This window comes from Patella vulgata, chromosome 5 (genome assembly GCF_932274485.2).
Source record: "Patella vulgata chromosome 5, xgPatVulg1.2, whole genome shotgun sequence".
In the NCBI taxonomy this organism is placed as follows: Eukaryota; Metazoa; Mollusca; class Gastropoda; family Patellidae; genus Patella; species Patella vulgata.
Window position 1 is genome coordinate 70013962 of NC_065883.2, and position 19082 is coordinate 70033043.

The 19082-nt window shown below is 38.3% G+C and overlaps 2 protein-coding genes across 3 annotated transcripts in view; one reads left to right on the forward strand and one right to left on the reverse strand.

Annotated features, from left to right (window-relative positions):
* LOC126820607 (glutamate decarboxylase 1) overlaps positions 1-8743 on the reverse strand; it is a 37109-nt gene extending 28366 nt beyond the window's left edge. For both annotated transcript variants that reach the window (XM_050548679.2, XM_050548680.2), the window contains exon 1: positions 8491-8743. The gene's annotated coding sequence lies outside the window, so the exon portion shown is untranslated. The remainder of the gene's footprint in view (positions 1-8490) is intronic.
* Positions 8744-13561: 4818 nt separating this feature from the next.
* Positions 13562-18334, forward strand: LOC126820619 (uncharacterized). Its single transcript, XM_050548702.2, has 2 exons — positions 13562-13694; positions 16334-18334. Exons 1-2 carry the CDS (start codon positions 13678-13680, stop codon positions 17298-17300), a joined length of 984 nt encoding a protein of 327 aa, XP_050404659.2. The 5' UTR covers positions 13562-13677; the 3' UTR covers positions 17301-18334.
* The last annotated feature ends 748 nt before the right edge of the window (positions 18335-19082 follow it).

The window sequence follows — 19082 nt, forward strand, 5'->3', positions numbered from 1 at the left end:
TACAAACCGATTGTTGTAACTTTCAGAATAAGCACCAAATGGCGTAGTTAATCGTTTACCATCAACATTTTACCCGATTTCAAAGTTTGACATTTTTTTTAAACAAGCGGTTGCCATGCAGGATACGCCCACATTTTTCAAGAGATGGACAGAGAACAAGCTCAAAAAAAGAAACGATTTGTTGTACAATCAGGGGGCATAATCCAGGAAGTTACGGTCCGATATACGTGAATCCACGGAAAAATGAAATGAAATGAAATGGGTTTTAACGTCCTACTGTTCTGCTCCTACTGGACTAATGTAGACGGGCATATGCCATACAATGTGCTATGAGCAAAATTTTGCCCGTACAGCGTCACTATGGTCTACACTTATATCAAATTTCAACATCCAAGGGACCTTTTACGCGCACTCCAGTGGAATCTACAGGAACCTAGATCTTCGGGATATAAACATTGTGACCTCTTGAGGATTCACAACCTTGGTATTACATACTTTTACACTATTCTCGTACTAGGAGCGAGCGGCCATTAGGTCGTCCGGTTTCGATCCGATTTTTACTAAATTCAAACTCAATCATCATTATACACTATGGTGTAATGGTGATATATTTAAAAGCTTTATAAAATAGGATATAATTTGACGGTCTACTCGTATTTCAAATTAAAAGTGCCAATGGTTCCTTTTCTTGCACGGCAATGTGTACAGGGGACAGCAATTTTTGTCCCATCTGAACGACTGAACATTGTACCTTGCCAGGCCCTCCAATCTGCACCAGGGATACAAGGAAACCACAAGAAACTGTCTCAGGCAATACCGATAGCGAGTCACCACGACACATTTGAAAAAATAAAAGTGAGATTAGATTTTCAAAAATGCTCAAATGTTCTTAACGGCACCTGCAAATCTTCCAGCTAAGGTACAACCGTTATACTTTAAAACCGCGCCACTGGAGAGCTTTAGTTTTAATGGTATTCAATGAAGATGTCATGTAGACAAAAGACGTGTTATATAAATTCGACGGTCAACAATTACATGCTCAAATGACTTATTTTAACTGTAGAAGCCAAAAATACATATTTTGGTAAACATTTAAATTAAACATAACCAATGATGGGTCATAATCTATCAGATTAATCCAATAGATTAATCTTTTTAAAGTTGCACAGAACGTTTGTCTATAAACTGATTTTGATAAAACTTTCAGAATATGCACCAAATGACTCAATTTATCGTTTGTCATTGACATTTTACCTGATTTCAAAGTCTTACAGTTTTCTGAAAATCCTTTAATCGTATAACGTCCCTTAAAAAAAATCTAGGTCAAATATCAATTTTCAAAATATTCTCTTTTCATTATCATTTTTTAACCATTAACTATCAGCCCCTTATCTAATCTTACCTGATGCCGCTTTAAAGGACCTAAGTCCGTAACTCAAAATCCTCCAAAATCTTCGACATCGAAAACACGAATTATTGGTCAATTTAAATCAACATTGATGATGTAAACTTACCGGGAAAAGATGAGCTTCTGATATCCGATATTTAAGATAAAATAATTTTTTTAACATTGCTACACGAATCGTGTACCATAATGCGCTTCAGTCCCAGTTGTATTGAGAGACTCGAGGGACGAGGCTAGACACATTGCACCAAATCAAATGGAGTTATGTAGACTAGAATAACTAGACGCTAGAAATTTGCACTCGATTGAGATTGCTGACTTATTTCACCGAACATAACTGATTTGAAATTGGAGTAAAAACGGAAACCATTAAATGTAAATCAGTTTATATACATTCATATTACAGTATTATATGCGTTGCGACCCACTTTTGTGAATTTCTAGGTCCCAAATGTTAGCGATTTAGCTCCTTTAATGTAAACACTAAATTATTTCCTTTCCCAAAACCAGTAATGTGACAAAGGCGCAAATTTGCAACTGAGCACTGGCCTATAATACCGTTAAGTGATTATTATACCCTACTCGTTGCAGATTCTGCTCAAACGTAAATTCCGCTTTTCGGTAATAATAATATTAATTGGGTACATTAAATGTATTTCATTTTATTATTCTAGTCCAGTCTCTAACTGAATATTTTCCATAATATTCGAAATTAAACAAACGAAGTAGAATTCATTATTGATCAATGTCATTCCTACAACGTAATGTGGAAGTAATTAGCAATGATGATTCACAAACGACAAGATAATAATTTAAAAACCGTGTAGAATGCACTCAGCAGGCTTAAACAACTGCCGTTCAATTTGAATTATTCAAGTATTTCACCGAACATAACTGATAAGAAATTACAATTAATATCACTTTACATACATTCACATTACATTATTATGTGCGTTTAGAACCATTTTGTCTATTTCAAGGTTCGAAAATATAGAGTCATACGCCCTCTAAGTAGCATAGCAAAATATTGTAACTTAGACTGACTTTATGACCACAATTTATTTGCACTAGGTAGCTGGGAACCCTTATTGTGTCATATTTTTCATTCTAGACGTACACCATTTTGATTGAATGCACGCATCTCAAAGATGTAAGATCCACTTTTTACCGCCGCCAGTCGAATTACTTAACTGAGATTATATTGTAAAATGCTAAAATTAAAAACAAATACTTCAAATCGTTATTCTTAATATCAACAGCATAATGTATTAATGTTCAAATACTAAAATGTAATACTATAGGGTTTATACACAGACATCTTTGATTTTATTTATATGCATCTGCGATATCGTTTTTATTTACGTATATAAATAAATACGTTTGTGTGATAATGTTTGGAAATTATTTAAACGAAAGTACTGCGCAATTATAATTTGCGACTTCATGAACAAATAATTCCATTTGAGGAAAGAGTGTAACTAACAACGACTTCGACTGGTATGTGACGAAAGTAAAACAACCCCGTCCTCGCAAGGAATGTTACTCGGTCCGACGTTAAAGAAACATAGCGAGGAGTGAAATTTTTATATGTTTTCGTCTCTTTTCAATATATTAATATTACAAGGGAGTGTAAGGGGATCACGGTGGCTAAGTGGGTAAGACGCTGGCTCGCTAGCCTGGAGATTGGGTGTTCGATCCCTACCTTGGCCGAGAAAGTTCATCCAGATTTTCCGGCGTGGACCCCCCTTGTGTTACATAATGTGAGCGACAGTGATAGGTAAAAGTTTAGAATCATCATATGACAGCTTGTGCGATACAATCTCCGATGTTCTTTAATTGACCATACTATTGTTTAATTTAGGAAAGGCCCAGCGGCTTGCATATGCATAGTAGCCAAGTTAGATAATCATGGTCAAATTAGATAATACGCTGACCGCTAGTTGCGTTTACTACAATGTGTTCAATTGTCACACATCATTGTTCTGTAACCTGCTATGTGATTATCGTGAGATAATCTCAAGTTCTTTTCTTCGGTATCATTAATGAATTGCACGAGATGCACATGAAAAACCCAATATTCACGTGCAGCATTGTGTGTGAGCCCTTTAAAAGCATGCTTTCAACTTAATGTGCAGTACATGAACTGTGAAACTTCAATCTGTCGTCATTTGTTGTTGGACGTGTGAAGGAATCGAGCTAGAGATGCCGAGACTTACTGAAAATCAACGGAATGAAGCCATGGGAATGTCCAGGGATGGCATTTCTACACGTGCTATTGCCAGACACTTCAATTGTCATCAGTCCACTATTGTAAGGATGGTAGAACGTGTTCGAGTTACTGGATCAACACGTGACCGTCAACGTCCTGGTCCACAACGCGTTAGAAACCAGGCTCAAGACCGCTACATCCGGGCACGACGACCTTATGTTGGAGCTATCCTTAGGGATCATCACCGTCAGCGGCGTTTGATATGGGCTCAAGGACACCAGACATGGAGAAGAGTAGACTGGCAAAGTGTGCTCTTCAGTGATGAGAGTCGCATTCATCTTTATTACGCTGATGGCCGTCAACGTGTGTGGAGACGTCTTGGGGAACGTCTTGCAGACTGCTGCTTCTTCGAAACGAATCGATGGGCTGGGGGAAGTGTAATAGTGTGGGAAGGCTTCACATTTCATCACCGTACCGCCCAACACATTTGCAGGGGTCGCGTTAATGCTGTAGCCTACCGTGATGATGGCCCGTGGAGGACACACGCGCTACTGACATCTGTGTCGTACTTTTGGTTTTGACCTCTCTGACTTTGTACCCTTGATTACAGATTAAGCATCCATAAGTGTACAAATATGTTGTTATTGATGCGTTTCCATTTGAATATTGTTCACAATAAGAAGCAAAATAAATAAGATATGTTTACAGTGATGCGTTTTCCATGGCGCTCAGTATATTTAGTAGACCATTGTATATGTTAGAATAAAATGTTGAATCCAGATCATCTTATATTTCTGTTAACACAAACTATGTTATAATCATAAATTGGTTATCGTGACCAGCGAACAACTGTGGTTGTACGAAAATAAAATGTTGAATCCAGATCATCTTTTAATTTCTGTTAACGAAAACTATGTTATACTTGTCAGTGATGCAGGACATGCACGTAAAAGATCCTTTGGCTGTTGGGATTCGATATAAGAGTAGGCCGTAGTGCCGCTGTCCGGGCAAAATTTCCCTCATAGCACACTGTATGGGGTATGCCCGTCTTCATTAACCCAGTTCGGAGCAAACCAGTAGGACGTTAAACCCCATTTCATATCATTTTGTTATATTGTTTAATTTGTCTACGTATGTTTTGTTTGCGCAATATACCCCTGTAGGAGTTGGCATGCCATAAAACCTCCATTTCATGCGTTCATTCGAGACCACCCACCTATTACCAATATAGTCTTGCATTAATACATATACTAATGTCCAAAAGAAAGTATACTCTGTGCATTTCGTGTTGCATCAACCAAAGTTGTTTTCCATCGTATGCGGCGGCATTTGGGTACAATGTCAATTTGTTTCGCTTTTTTATTTTGCTTAGAAATGTTTAGTTTTGACGCAAGAGACAAACTCAGTATGTTTTATCAAATGTTTTTAATCTAAATAAAAACTTAGTCCTATTTTTAGTGTGTATACTTTCTTTTGGACATTAGTAATAATATTACATCATGTGTCTTTCTGCAGGGTGTCACCTCGTAAAGGTATCTATTTTACGTCATGGGCATTAGCAAGTTCACACGTTCCCTCATACGAAAATTACGCTGTTTTACATGATGTATGTCTGTTCCCTAATTCCATTCAGACATCCCGAATAAAAATATTGTTTATAAAAAAAGAAAAAGAAAAAAAAAAAGAGAACAGACAGGAAGCTAGTTGACCGACAATTTAATTTAAACAGTCGAAAACACGAGATTTTTGAAAAGTATTTATTCCGCTTCTATTTTAATGAAATTGGAAATGTTTATTTTAGACAATAAGGAACTTTCGTATCAGTACGAAAACGTGTACTTGTGACGTCAACCCTTACATGAGTGTTCGGCCAGTGAAAAACGTTACGCGTGTAGAGCTGGATTCATGTATTGAATTTTCCACAACTTTTCGAGGCCTTGTCGATATTGGTGATTGTGTAGAGTGTGCTCAAATGCAATATTCGGCTAAAAGATCAACCGAAAACTTTGCCTGCATGGACCCAGAAGTTCATAGGGTGAGATTACGACCATAGCTATTATTGTACGTCGGATTGCGAAACCGTGTGTTAAAGGACACGACCGCGAAAGCGTAAACGAATATATGGTTAGTGTTCGTTTTCGTACCGAAGCGAAAGGTCCTTGTAAAAATGTAAAGCGGATTAGAACCACCTAACAAATTAAGATATTTAATTGTTCGTTGGCAGCGATCAATTCGCAAAGCAGTTAGTTCTCCATGTCTAAATGACTATCCCCTTCATCTTTCTCAACTAACGGACATCTAAAAAAATACAAGAAGAGAGGGAGAGAGAGAGAGGGGGGGGGAGAGAGAGGGAGAGAGAGAGGGGAGAGAGAGAGGGAGAGAGAGAGATGGGTTTAACGTTCACTCGATACAAACTAGGTCATTTCGGGACTGACTAACATATGGTTCAGTTTTATTTTAATAATTCGCTTGCGCGTAGGGGTCTTTAGCAGTGGGGGGAAACCGTGTGAAAAGCGGTACTGTGACACTATCCTGTCCGCAGTCCCTAGAAACCGACCAATGACACTCCCGTTCCTCTCGGTAGGACTTTACGCTGAGATAAGTGAACTCTGGAACAATGTTTTTATAACTATTTTATATATGAAATACAGGAAACCATGACATCTATGATAGTTCATTATGAGTTAAATATAAGTTCTCTATCCCTTAGCGCATCGGCATCTTAGCCGAGCGGCTGGGAGCGCAGGTTGATGTCTTCTAAAAACATAAACCCCGCACGTTCCTTATATTTATAAAGACGATACGTGCATGAGTCATGTACTGACCCGAGGGAAATTGGCCAGGCACTTCCTTTGTCTGATTGCGCAGTTGCACAGAAACTACCCTGGATTAGAACACAAACACAATGTTCTAATATGAGCACCAAGAAGGAGGAGCGGATGGCGGATGTCCACTTTTCTAAAGCGTGGGATTCCATATTTGGATAAGTGTTTCATTTTTAATGAACTAATCTGTATTCCATAGACCTCCAATCTGATGTCTTATCGTAACGTACATTTAATATCTCGAGATAAATGGCCGGAGGGACATCATTAACGTAAGAGGATAATATTTAACACCCCATTTGTTTAACCACTTCAATATATTAAACAGAACTGAAATTTAGAGTACTGAAATAACCCCTACAGTGTATATAGTGTATATAAATAATATAAATATAACAATATATTGAGAACGTCAGTTAAGTTACCCATTGACAAACACTCTTACCCTGATAATGGACTTGTCATATGAATAAACGTCTAAATAATAATTTACATAACATTTTAGACCAGTAAAAACAACCGCAACGCACAAACGCACACACACGCAGAGAGAGAGAGAGAGGGGGATAGATAGATAGAGAGAGAGATTTTACTCTAACGTCCACTCGACACAAACTAGGTTATTTCAGGACTAACTGGCGGGGTTTCGATTCCCCGGTTGTATGTGACAAGGAGTAGGGTCGCCTATCCAACCTCATGGGTTTTCTCCGGGTCCTCCGGTTTCCTCCCACTTCTAAAGACCCCTACGCGCAAGCGAATGATTGAAATAAAATTGAACCATATGTTAGTCAGTCCCGAAATGACCTAGTTTGTGTCGAGTGGACGTTAAACCTCATTTCTCTCTCTCTCTCTCTCTCTTTCAGGACTAAGATAATACAGTTATAATGTTGAACAAAAAATAAGTCCTGAGTATTCTTCGCTAAAATTCTTTCATTACACACAGAGTGGGTTAGATAAGCTAAATTACCCGCCTGGATGATATCATTCCATTCCCTCCTTATCATCTCTGTTTTAGTGTTATATTTTGCAAATTAACAAACCAGTATACCAAAATAACTACTGTTTTCTTTTTAACTTTCCGAGCTAATTTTAAATGGTTGCACATCAAATTAAATTACCCCTGAACATAAATTACGTATGGCTGAGTTATGATTTACCACGCAGTAAACTTTTTATAAATTTGTGCGCAGAATGTTAATATTTGTGCTATTATCGTAGATCTTGTAAAACGAATTTGTAATGCACGACGCGACGGCATTAATTACAACAACTATTTAAAACATTACAAAGTACAAAGTGTAATAAATTTTAGCTAAATGTAACTATTTTTGGGTCATGCTGTTAAATGTATGAAACATGTATATCATGATACTGTTTGGTTATTAGCATGGGTTATTACTGTTTAAATTATAACTCAAAATAAATGAAATGAAATGGAGTTTAACGTCCTTAACTGCGCCAAAAGTGTGTTATGTAGAACATTTTGCTTGGACTTCGGCTAGATGACATGTCATTATTTCGAATTGTAACGGACAAGGCGCTTTTTTGCACATTTCTGAACCACTGACAAGGACAACAACGCTGGGAATTCCAGAGAACTTTCTCGGTCAAAACCCCGAGCGATTCCCTTTTAACCATTTAAAATATAATATTTTACTTTATTCATAATAGTTTTTTAATTGTTTGTAATTAGTTAAAAATAAAGAGAGAGAGAAATGGGGTTTAACGTCCACTCGACACAAACTATGTCATTTCGGGACTAACACATGGTTCAATTTTATTTCAATAATTCGCTTGCGCGTAGGGGTCTTTAGCAGTCGGAGAAAACCTAAGGACCCGGAGAAAACGCACGAGGTTGGACTCTCGGCCCTACTCTTTGTCACGTACAACATGGAATCGAAACCCAGTCATTTGACTCAATGGCAGACCTTATGATACAGCGCGCACGTGCTAACCATTCGGCCATCCAACCCCCGATAAAAATAAAACGCAGTGTTTTTTAAAACACTATACAATTCACCACACTTATAATTTAATCAAGTCTTTCTTACCTTAATTACTTGTTTGATAAATTGTTAAAATTTCCGGTAGCGTAAATCATTTCCCTGATGTTCTGGACTTCATACAGTGATTGGAATACAGTTGGGGGTGTTATATATGCACGCGCCATCACACTATTGGCTAGATCGAAAATGTCAGATGTACGGTTTCAGAATCAATTTGGTCTCCACGAGTCAATTGATCCTCGATTCACCATTTGTACTTCACGACTTAATGAGTTTATTGACAGCTCAGTCCGTTAGGTGTCGCTGTTTAGTCGGCTCTTGACTTTGAAACTACGAATAAAGAAAAGGGGGCCAAATTAGTTGAATATTCGATCGCTCGGATCAAGTGTTTTGGATAATATATTAACGGAATCCTAAAGCTGGTATATTGGATTTTAAGTGACAGGAACAGTAACTTTTCGCAATCACCCTCTGACAGGATAAATTGACTCTGATCGGAATATAATTTGTTTTCCTTAGATGATATTATGAAATGCGTTAAAAGGGTTATTGGGGTTCAGTAATGCACAAAATAGTATTTAAGATGCCGGATATAAAATTGAATTTTTGGTAGAAAAAAAAATCAAAAGAGAGATATTTTCTAACGAATTAATAATATTTAAAATTGTTTCTTCTTCTATTTGGCATTTTATATCCTTAATATCAGAATAATCTATTTCTGTATTTAAGTATTTCAGTGTATTTCAGTGTACTCGTGTATGGCCACCTGACACCAAGCCATACGAGCATAGGCATCAAAGTCCAGATATCATGTAAGGGAGCCACTTAAAGGGGAATTATGCGAGATTAGGCAAAGAGCTGACAGTACTCGCTATAATAGTTAAAACAAAAGATGGCATAAAGAGAATATGCTGAAAATTTCAGTCAAATTGCTCCACTCTGAACCGAGATATTAGCGATTGAATTTTCGAGGTACCCTCGATCATCAAGACGCTGCGATAAAAAACAAAGTCTCGATTTTCCATTTTGACGTTAAATCATCCATCACAAAATGTATTAAAATCCAGTAAACATCGTAGCCTAGCGATGGCATCGAGAGTTGATTACAATCTGGATAAGTTAATGTCTAATTAGTAATTTAGAGACCAGTGTGTGAAATAGCTTTATTTAACGTCCACTTCCACGGAAGTGATATCGCAGACAATATAGAGACTATGTTGTTGTTCTTAGTGTTTAATGTCGGCTTCCACCGAAGGTGATGTCGCAGACAAGTTGTCTTATTTTTATTATCTTGGCGCACGCGCAGGGGCTTTTCCTGTGCCAGGAAACCATTGTACTCCGAGTAAATCCATGAGGTTGAGAAGGCGACCCGGCCTCCATGCCACATACGCTCACACCAGGGATTGAAACCACACCCACAAGCCATCGCAACCCAACCCCCAATATAGAGACTAGCAACTCTTGCTATTATATAGAACACGTGACACCAATAATCCCCTAGCTGTTTGCCAACAAATCTATTGAACGACTTATTAACAGCCTTTCTCTCCCTTTCCCTTTTGTCCCCTTTTGCATGGCGTCACGAGGTTAAAATGTAGGGCCGGCAGTTGCATATTTACTAGTAGGCTACTACCAGTTTGTCCATCTCAGGTTACTAATGGTAAACCTCATATATGCTTTTGAGCAAGTAGTTGCCACATGTTGATCTGTCTGTAGTAGAAAGTGTTTAACCCTGGAAAAATTTTGAAAACAAAGTGACGAGAATTAATAATAGATTAAACGGGCAGATTTCGCGTAGTAAACGTGGCTCAAACTTTCTAACTCTCCCTAGCCCGAGATTTAAAGCTACCAGAGGCCGAATACAACGCAGGCTTTTTTTTTAGATAATTCTAGCAGATTCTTTAAAGACTTGACGTGAGTGTCTGTTGATTTATCCATTAATGCTGGATGGCTCGAGGCTACTTTAATTCACATTTTACCAGTGATGAAAAGTCATTTGTAGACGTCTGTACGAATCAGTGGTGTAATCGATCATGTGTAAATTTAGTAAATATTTTATCAGGCTAAGTCTGATGATATGGAGAAAACTTAATATGAAATCTTGTATGATCTTTATAATTAAGCGTACACAAAACTATGGAATCTGACTCTGTGAGACACAACCCCCTCAAGATCAGCACTACCAAATCGAAACTTCTCGCATTTAAAGCCAGAACACAAAACGTTAAGCGGGACACATCTTCGCGCATTATTAATTCGATAGTATTAGTTATATAACGTTTTTAGTCTTGGGGATTGGGTGGTCGATAGCTTAGCACGTGCGCGGTTTCGATTCCCCGTGACAAGGTGTAGGGTCTAACATAGGTTCAATTTTATTTCAATAATTCGTTTGCGCGTAGGGGTCTCCAGCAGTGGGAGGAAACCGGAGGACCCGGAGAAAACCCACGATGTTTGACAGACGACCCTACTCCTTGTCACGTACAACCTCAACGACAGACCTTATGATACAGCGCGTACGTGCTAACCATTCGGCCACCCAACCCCCTCATCATCATATTCCAATGATCAAATTCTAGTCGTTTGAATTTATAGATATTTCTTTAAATTTATACATAAATTATTTGCTCGTGTTTGTGGCCAAACTTTATAGCTGTTGGCGCAGAGTGAATTGTTCATTCAGCACTACATATTTCATCAATGAAATACGTGCACGAGACACGTTAAAGTAGCTAAGTCTCTAACTCCAAATCACCCAAAGCCTTTCAGCGCCATTTGTAAAAAGGGACTCGAAGAACGGGGCTAGACATATTCCACAAGTCATTTCAAACGGCAACCTCATATTCTTATCTGGAGAGCATGCGCAATAACTACTATCGGTGTAGAATGGAATAACAAGCGCTAGAGATTGCCAATCGATTGAGACTTCTGGCGTATTTCGCGGGAAAATAACTGATTAGAAATTACTGTAAAAACAGAAACTATTGAATGTAAATCAGGTTATATACATTCAGATTAGATTATTATATGAGTTGCGACCTATTTGTGTCAAATTCTAGGTCCCAAATATTAAGGATTTAACTCCATTAATATGCACCTACCTCACCTGCAAAACCTTTAAATGAAATTCACCTTGGGCCCTTCACTGCAAAGACATTGTGTCTTACCCAACAAAGCTGGACCAAGCCTATTTTTGTTGCTTCCTCTGGCAAGTTTCTTAGGAAACACTTGTCTACGATATTACGCTTGTTGAACGTGGACATAAAACAAACTCCAGGAACGAACGAACGAAAAGAATCGTGGGCGAGTTCATGTTCGCCGAGTTGGTAGTTTAACGGAACACCTTATTTCAACATCGGTGGTCATCTGTATCAGCATTGTTGAATATGTCACAAAATCTGTGTGCATACACAGATATAAGTCCTGCTTTGTCCTTTAATTCTTGTATAAGCAGTTTATTTCAACGTCGATTATCGTTTGTATAAAGGTCCGTTCATACTACATCCGTATCCGTATCTGTAAATACTGCGTGAATACGTACTGGTATACTTTAGTCATTTTTAGAGAAAGGGTTCAAATAGAATCCGGCACGTATTGCGCACAAAAACAACTGCGTCCGTTACGCCGGACCGATTGCTCCCAGAGCGTATTTTTGGAAAGTACGTCCGGCATTTCGGCTAGTGAGCCGAGCTTCAGCCAATCAGCGAGTACTTTCCCCTTATTACATCATCTCCCTAAATAGAAACTCAATCTCTGACAGACAATTCAGTCTTGAAAGCCGGACGTTTTCGTGTTTTCTATTTAAACGGCAAAACGGGGATACGGGTGCGGGTGCGGGTGCGGATACGGATGCGGATGCGGATGCGTTTATGGATACGGATGTAGTATGAACCGAGCTTAAGGGGTGGGTGGATGGCTGATTGGCTGAATGGTTAGCGCGTGCTTGCACGCTGTATCATGAGGTCTTTCATTGATTCAACTGGCATTGTTTCGATCCCCGGTTGAACGTGACACGGAGTAGGGTCGCCTGTCCATCCTTGTGGGTTTTCTCCGGGTCTCCCGGTTTCCTCCCACTGCTAAAGATCCCTACGCGAAAGGAATTATTGAAAAAAAATGGAACCATATGTTAGTCTCGGAATAACACAGTTTTTGTCGAGTGGACGTTAAACCCCATTTCTCTCTCTCGCGTTTGTATAAGCATTGTTGAAATTATTCACAAAATTATTGTGAATGTATAGACATAACTTCTGCCTGATCTCGGAATTCTTATAGTAGTATTTTACAAATGAATTATTTATGAAGATAATTTAGATTCTTTAAATCACAAACATGTTTTTTTAATCAATGGCGTACAAATGCAAGCATTACTGTTTAAGCGAGTTATGAAGTGTCGACAGTTAAAGGGATCGGGCACGGGATGTGGTATCGAGATGAATAATGGAACAGATGTACTAGCAGCCATTCAACGGTGTTAAAGGAAGTATGAGAACACCACGATTACTCCACGATTAAAACCACGGTTTCAGTCGTAGACCGAATCCTGATAGTGCGAACCTAACATTAAACGTTACTGAACGATACTGATTTCGTAGTACTATCCCAGTTCCTTAATATCTTAATTATAATTACGGTAGTCTCGGTCACCCAGAACCGCTAGTCTTCAACGTATGGAGAGAGAGAGAGAGAGAGCGCGAGAGATAGAGAGAGAGAGGTTTAGAGTCTGAACGATACTGATTTCGAGGTACTCTTATCCCAGTTTATTAATTATAATTACTGTAGTCTCGGTCACCCAGAACCTCCTAGTCTTCAACGTACGGGGGGGGGGGGAGAGAGAGAGAGGGAGAGAGAGAGACAAACTAGGCTATTTCGGGACTAACATATGGTTCAGTTTTATTCCAATAATTCACTTTTTTATTTCATTAATAACAATGTTTACGGCTTACCGTTGTTAGCTTAAAAGATATTCCTGGATCCTGAATAAACGTCATATTTCGTACTCGCGAATAAACGTCGTATTTCGCTACTCGCGAATAAAGAAATACGCCACACGTCCGCTATCGTGTGCCTTTTTCAGCTCACAGCTGATGTCATGCTCTATAAATAATACCAGTACCCATAACGGATCAAGTCCATAATGTCATATTGATTGTATTGGACGTTAAATATGTAATAAACAACAACAATAACAGTAGTATCAAATAGTATCAACAAGTCTGGTGTATCAAATACAACAACATGGAGAATACTTCTACGTAAGAAACTTTAATATATATATTTTCGTATTAAAAAGAGAGCTATATTATATATATTTATATATAGTTTATACATTTAATATTCCGTCAGCGAGATATATTTCACGCCTATTTATAGCTATACAGGCAATACATAGGCCGTTTCAATGGTATTAAGTAATTGAACTGGAGTATACAGGTCACAAATCTATGGAATACAATTACTGCTTATTACGTTTTGACTAGGCTTCTCTTGTGATTATCAAGCAATGATAAAATATGAAAATATGACAAGACAATATATACATGTACACAACAATACTTAGTTAATGCTGACCAACCAATTATCCCCCCCCCCCCGCCCTACCAACTAATTAAATTAGATTCCCTTTAGGTACATATAATTAATGGGTTATCTCTGGTTGGTCAGCATTAACTAAGTATTGTTGTGTACATGTATATATTGTCTTGTCATATTTTCCTTTTTTATCATTGCTTGATAATGACTAGAGAAGCCTAGTCAAAACGTCGCTCAGTCATAAGCAGTAATTGTTGTATTCCACAGAATTGTCACCTGTATAATACCTCGGCCATTGATTCGTTTGATTAAAGGTAGATCATATAATACATTTATTTACGTATATATAAATATCAATAATAGGATATATACGTTATATTAAATGACAAGTTTAAACGCGTTACATTGTTAAATACAGAACGTTTAAAAGCAAACAGTCTAGGTAATTACTAGAAAATGGAGACGTTATTGGTGGTCAGTTACTCCTTTATAACTATTAGCAGTAGTACACTGAGAGATATAAAAATGAAATAAAATGGGGTTTAACGTCCTACTGTTCTGCTCCTATCGGGCTAATGAAGACAGGTTTACGCCATACAGTGTGCTATGAAGGAATTTTTTTCCCGGATAGCGGCACTACGGCCTATTACGTGCACGCCATCCGAACGACTAGACAGCTGTCCTTGTCAGGCCCTACGTCCTACATCACTGACAAGGGGGAACCACGCCGGAAAGTCTGGATGAACTTTCTCGGCCAATACAGGGATCGAACACCCGCCCGTCTTACCCACTTAGCCACCGTGACCCCCCCCCCCTCCGAGATAAACAACTTCAGCGATTCAAAACGACATTTAAATTTATATTGTTTATAAGGCATTTAGTGATAGGAATAACATTGGAATAATACGAACACAACTTTATGGATAACAATCACTAGCAACTTTAATAAAATTGAACCATGTTATACTCTGGTTTGTGGTGAGTGGGCGTTACCCCCTCTCTCTATCTCTCTCTCTCCCTCTCTCTCTCTCTCTCTCATTCTCTCCCGTTTTGGGATTATTCATAAATAATATCATGTATATATATCAGTGATTCATGTTTTGTGTTTATTGTACAACTATACATTTAGATAAACACTGAATAAAACCGTTTATATCTTACAACACAAGAAGAGTAATAGGGTCAGTATATGTGTGTGAAATAGACTCGATATATTTATTTAATAACATATAATGGCTTGTTCACACATTATCCCACACAAAACTAAATCTTTATAATATTTTCATACATTATGTAAGTAGAATAAGTAGAACAGAACTAAAAATACATTAGCGCGTGCGCGTTGTATCATAAGGTTGTCTGCCATTGAATCAAATGTGGTTTCGATTCTGCGGCTGTACGAGAGAAGGAGTAGGGGTTTTCTCCTGGTCCTCCGATTTCCTCCAACTGCTAAAGACCCCTACGCTTAAGCGAATTAATGAAATAAAATAGAACCTAGATTGTCTCGAGTGGACGTTAAACCCCATTTCTCTCTCCTTCACATTTGCACCAATGATTTTACACTATAGTTGGCCTTAACAGACACCAAATTTGATCAATTTTTTCTAAATTGCACCGACTAGGGGATATTGAAATTCAATCACCGTTTATTCGTTCTAGGATTTCGAATATATTAAATAATAATAAGTAAACCTTTATATAATTTCATAAGAATAATTTCCTTAGTAAAATTTCCGGGCAAAATTTCCCTCACAGCACACTGTATGGCGTATGCCCGTCTTCATTAGCACAGTTCGGAGCAGAATAGTAGGACGTTAAACCCCATTTCATTTTGTATAATATATGGAAATTAAAGATCTGAAGATATTCCCATGGAACATTTCATTTCACTTTAATACAGAGAGCTGAAATCTTTACTTTCATACTATTAGTAGAATAGTTATTTAAAGCTGCCCCCCCCCACCCTGTCAATGATGCAGCAAATAGGGCCTGACAAGAACAGCTGTCTAGTCGTTCGGATGGGACGACAAAACCGAGGTTCCGCTTACACATTGGCGTGCACGTAAAAGATCCCTTGAAAGTTGCAATTTGATATAAGAGTAGACCGTAGTGCCGCTGTCTTCATTAGCCCAGCTCAGAGCAGAAGAGTAGGACGTTAATATTTATAAATATTATATTTGTTAAACCCCATTTCATTTCATTTAAAGCTTCTCTTCGGGAATTTATTTTACAATAATTCAATTAACAATTTACACCCCCCCCCCCAACACACACACACACACAGGCACACATGTGCTGTGAACTCCGTGAAAGAAACGTGTTAACGCTTTTAGTATATTTAAATCTATCTTATTTGTTTCAGAATGTACAAAGAAGAATATCATTCAACCCCAAGACCTCCATACGATCACGATGCGGCTACCGTTGCATTTATTGTGTACTCGGTGTTAATAACTACATTTAATATTATATTAATCACCGTATTCCTCTTCAGTCAGGTGCTACGTCGATCTATCAAGCATGTGTTAATAGCCATCCATTCGGCGTCCGCCTTCATTCTTGGATTTCTGGTATTGCCATTCCTTACTGATAAGGCTATTCTAAGCCGTAGCTGTGATATGTTGGTTTTATTCATTGGATTGTTCTATGCTTACACTGCAATATCAGCCTGGATGGTATTTCTCATCTGCCTGGATAACGTTCTCTACAAATGGAGAGTGTGTATTAAGAGCAGAGTATACGTAGGGGTTGTTTTAAGTATTGTTGCGTGGATTGGAAACACTGTCGTTATCATGACCATTGTCAGTACGGCTCCGAGACGTTCAGAACCAACAAGTTGTTACATTGTTTTAGAATCCGAATACCAAGAGGCTATGGATGTTTTGACAGTTTTACCCTACCTCTTTGTTTTCTTAATACTCTTTGTTATAATGTTCTCGTGTATTAGATTTCATTGTTCGCACAGAGAAACTGATTTTCACAAATATGAGATACAAGACAAATTCTTCCCATTAGACATTGTTCTGGTGGCTGTCTTTTCCATTTTGTTGGACGTTTCATACTTTGCCGGATTGCTAGTAGCTGATGAGGTAGAATCGGGAAGCCAGGTGGATACAAAATTATACATGGTAGCTACCCTGTGTGTGGCATCCATCAAACCCGTTATAATTCCGATGTTTTGGTTGACTAACAGATTTACCAGAAAGATGGTAACAGTAGTGTTGTGTTGCAAAAAAGCTCCAGAGCCCAGTCGGAACACACAGAGTACCACTAACGAAGCCATGGTGGAAATGAACAACGGACATCGTAATGCGTGGGTTGAAGGCTAGACAATTATTGCATCTTGGAGAAAATGTAATGTCATGGTTAATATCCAGCTAGCAATGTTATGGCGGAGATAAATGGAAATCAAACCTCGTGGTCCAATAATATGATAGAAATGAATGGAAATCAAACCTCGTGGTCCAATGATATGGCAGACATGAATGGAAATCAAACCACGTGGTCCAATGATATCGTAGAAATGAATGGAAAGCATATACCAATGCTAGAATATTGACAAAAATAGCTTTAAACCTACCGAACATTTCGTGTTTTAAGGATCACTACATACCTTGTCTATCAGAGAGAGAGAGAGAGAGAAATGGGGTTTAACGTCCACTTGACACAAACTAGGTCATTTCGGGACTAACATATGGTTTAATTTTAGTTCTGTAATTCGCTTGCGCGTAGGGGTCTTTAGCAGTGGGAGGAAACCGGAGGACCCAGAGAAAACCCACGAGGTTGGACAGGCGCCCCTACTCCTTGTCACGTACAACCGGGGATTCGATGTTGTTAATGGGACAAAGTGCCCAATAACTTTCATAAAATTTTCCATCTTATGAAATACGAACTGTTATTTAGATGCTGTGAACTTATTGACCCACAGCTGGTTTTGATAATATATGATATTGGCTTTTCAACTATACACTTTGTTCAAAACATGTAAGCGCTGTGTTGTAATTAAGGAGTCATGATCTGGGACATATGATCTGTGTACAACCTGGTGGCCAGCCAATCTAAACAAATTCATATGTGACGATGCCTTGTGTTGTTAGACTCAATTCTTGATGTTTAAAGGTATATAACAACGAGTTTCTTGAAATTTAGAGAGACGAGGAGACAGAGAGACGGTGGGGGGGGGGGGAATAGCAGAGACCGGCGTATGGACTCACCCGAGTTCAGCCGCTGCCGTGGCAGAATGGTGGAAGGGTTGTAATATAGTAATGGTGTAGTTGAGTTTCTGTTTAATTTTTGTTGCTGTTTTTATTTATGTTCCTGTTTTTTTTTTATTTCTGTTCCTATGATGTAAATAAATTTTATATTTACAAAATTGATTTTCTGCTATCATTAATATTAATACTTAATCAATGAATATGGAAGAACGGACATTTGAAAACAATCGTCTTCATTAGCCTAGTCGGAGCAGAACAGTAGGACGTTAAGCCCCATTTCATTTCATTTTAATACTTTCAAATTTCATAACGCTATGGTATTTGATTTGCATATTGTAACCCGCTGACAGTGATTGACAGTTACCTTGATGACATCACCCCCGTCACTTACTTTTTTCGGACAATATATAATTTCTCACGGTTAATTAAACGCTAAATGTACTGAAATGTACTGAAATTGATTATTTCAACCGAAGATTAAAGATACATTATGGGAGATTCGATAACGAGTTGGCAGTTCTCACTATAATAATTAAAAACTAGATAACGTAAAGGCAATTTGCTAAAAAAAATCATTCAAATTGATCCCTTATGAACCGAGTACTAAGCGAATGAAGTTTCTGCCTAACCTCGGTCATCATTAAATGAAATGGGGTTTAAAGTCCTACTGTTCTGCTCCTAAACTGGGCTAATGAAGACAGGCATACGCCATACAATGTGCTACGGGGAAATTTTGTCCGAGCAGCGGCACTATGGCCTACTCTTATATCGAATTACAACTGACAAGGGATCTTTAACGTGCACGCCAATATATACACGGGACCTCTGTTTTTCGTCCCATCCGAACGACTATACATATACAGCTGACCTTGTCAGGCCCTCCGTCCTGCTCTACTG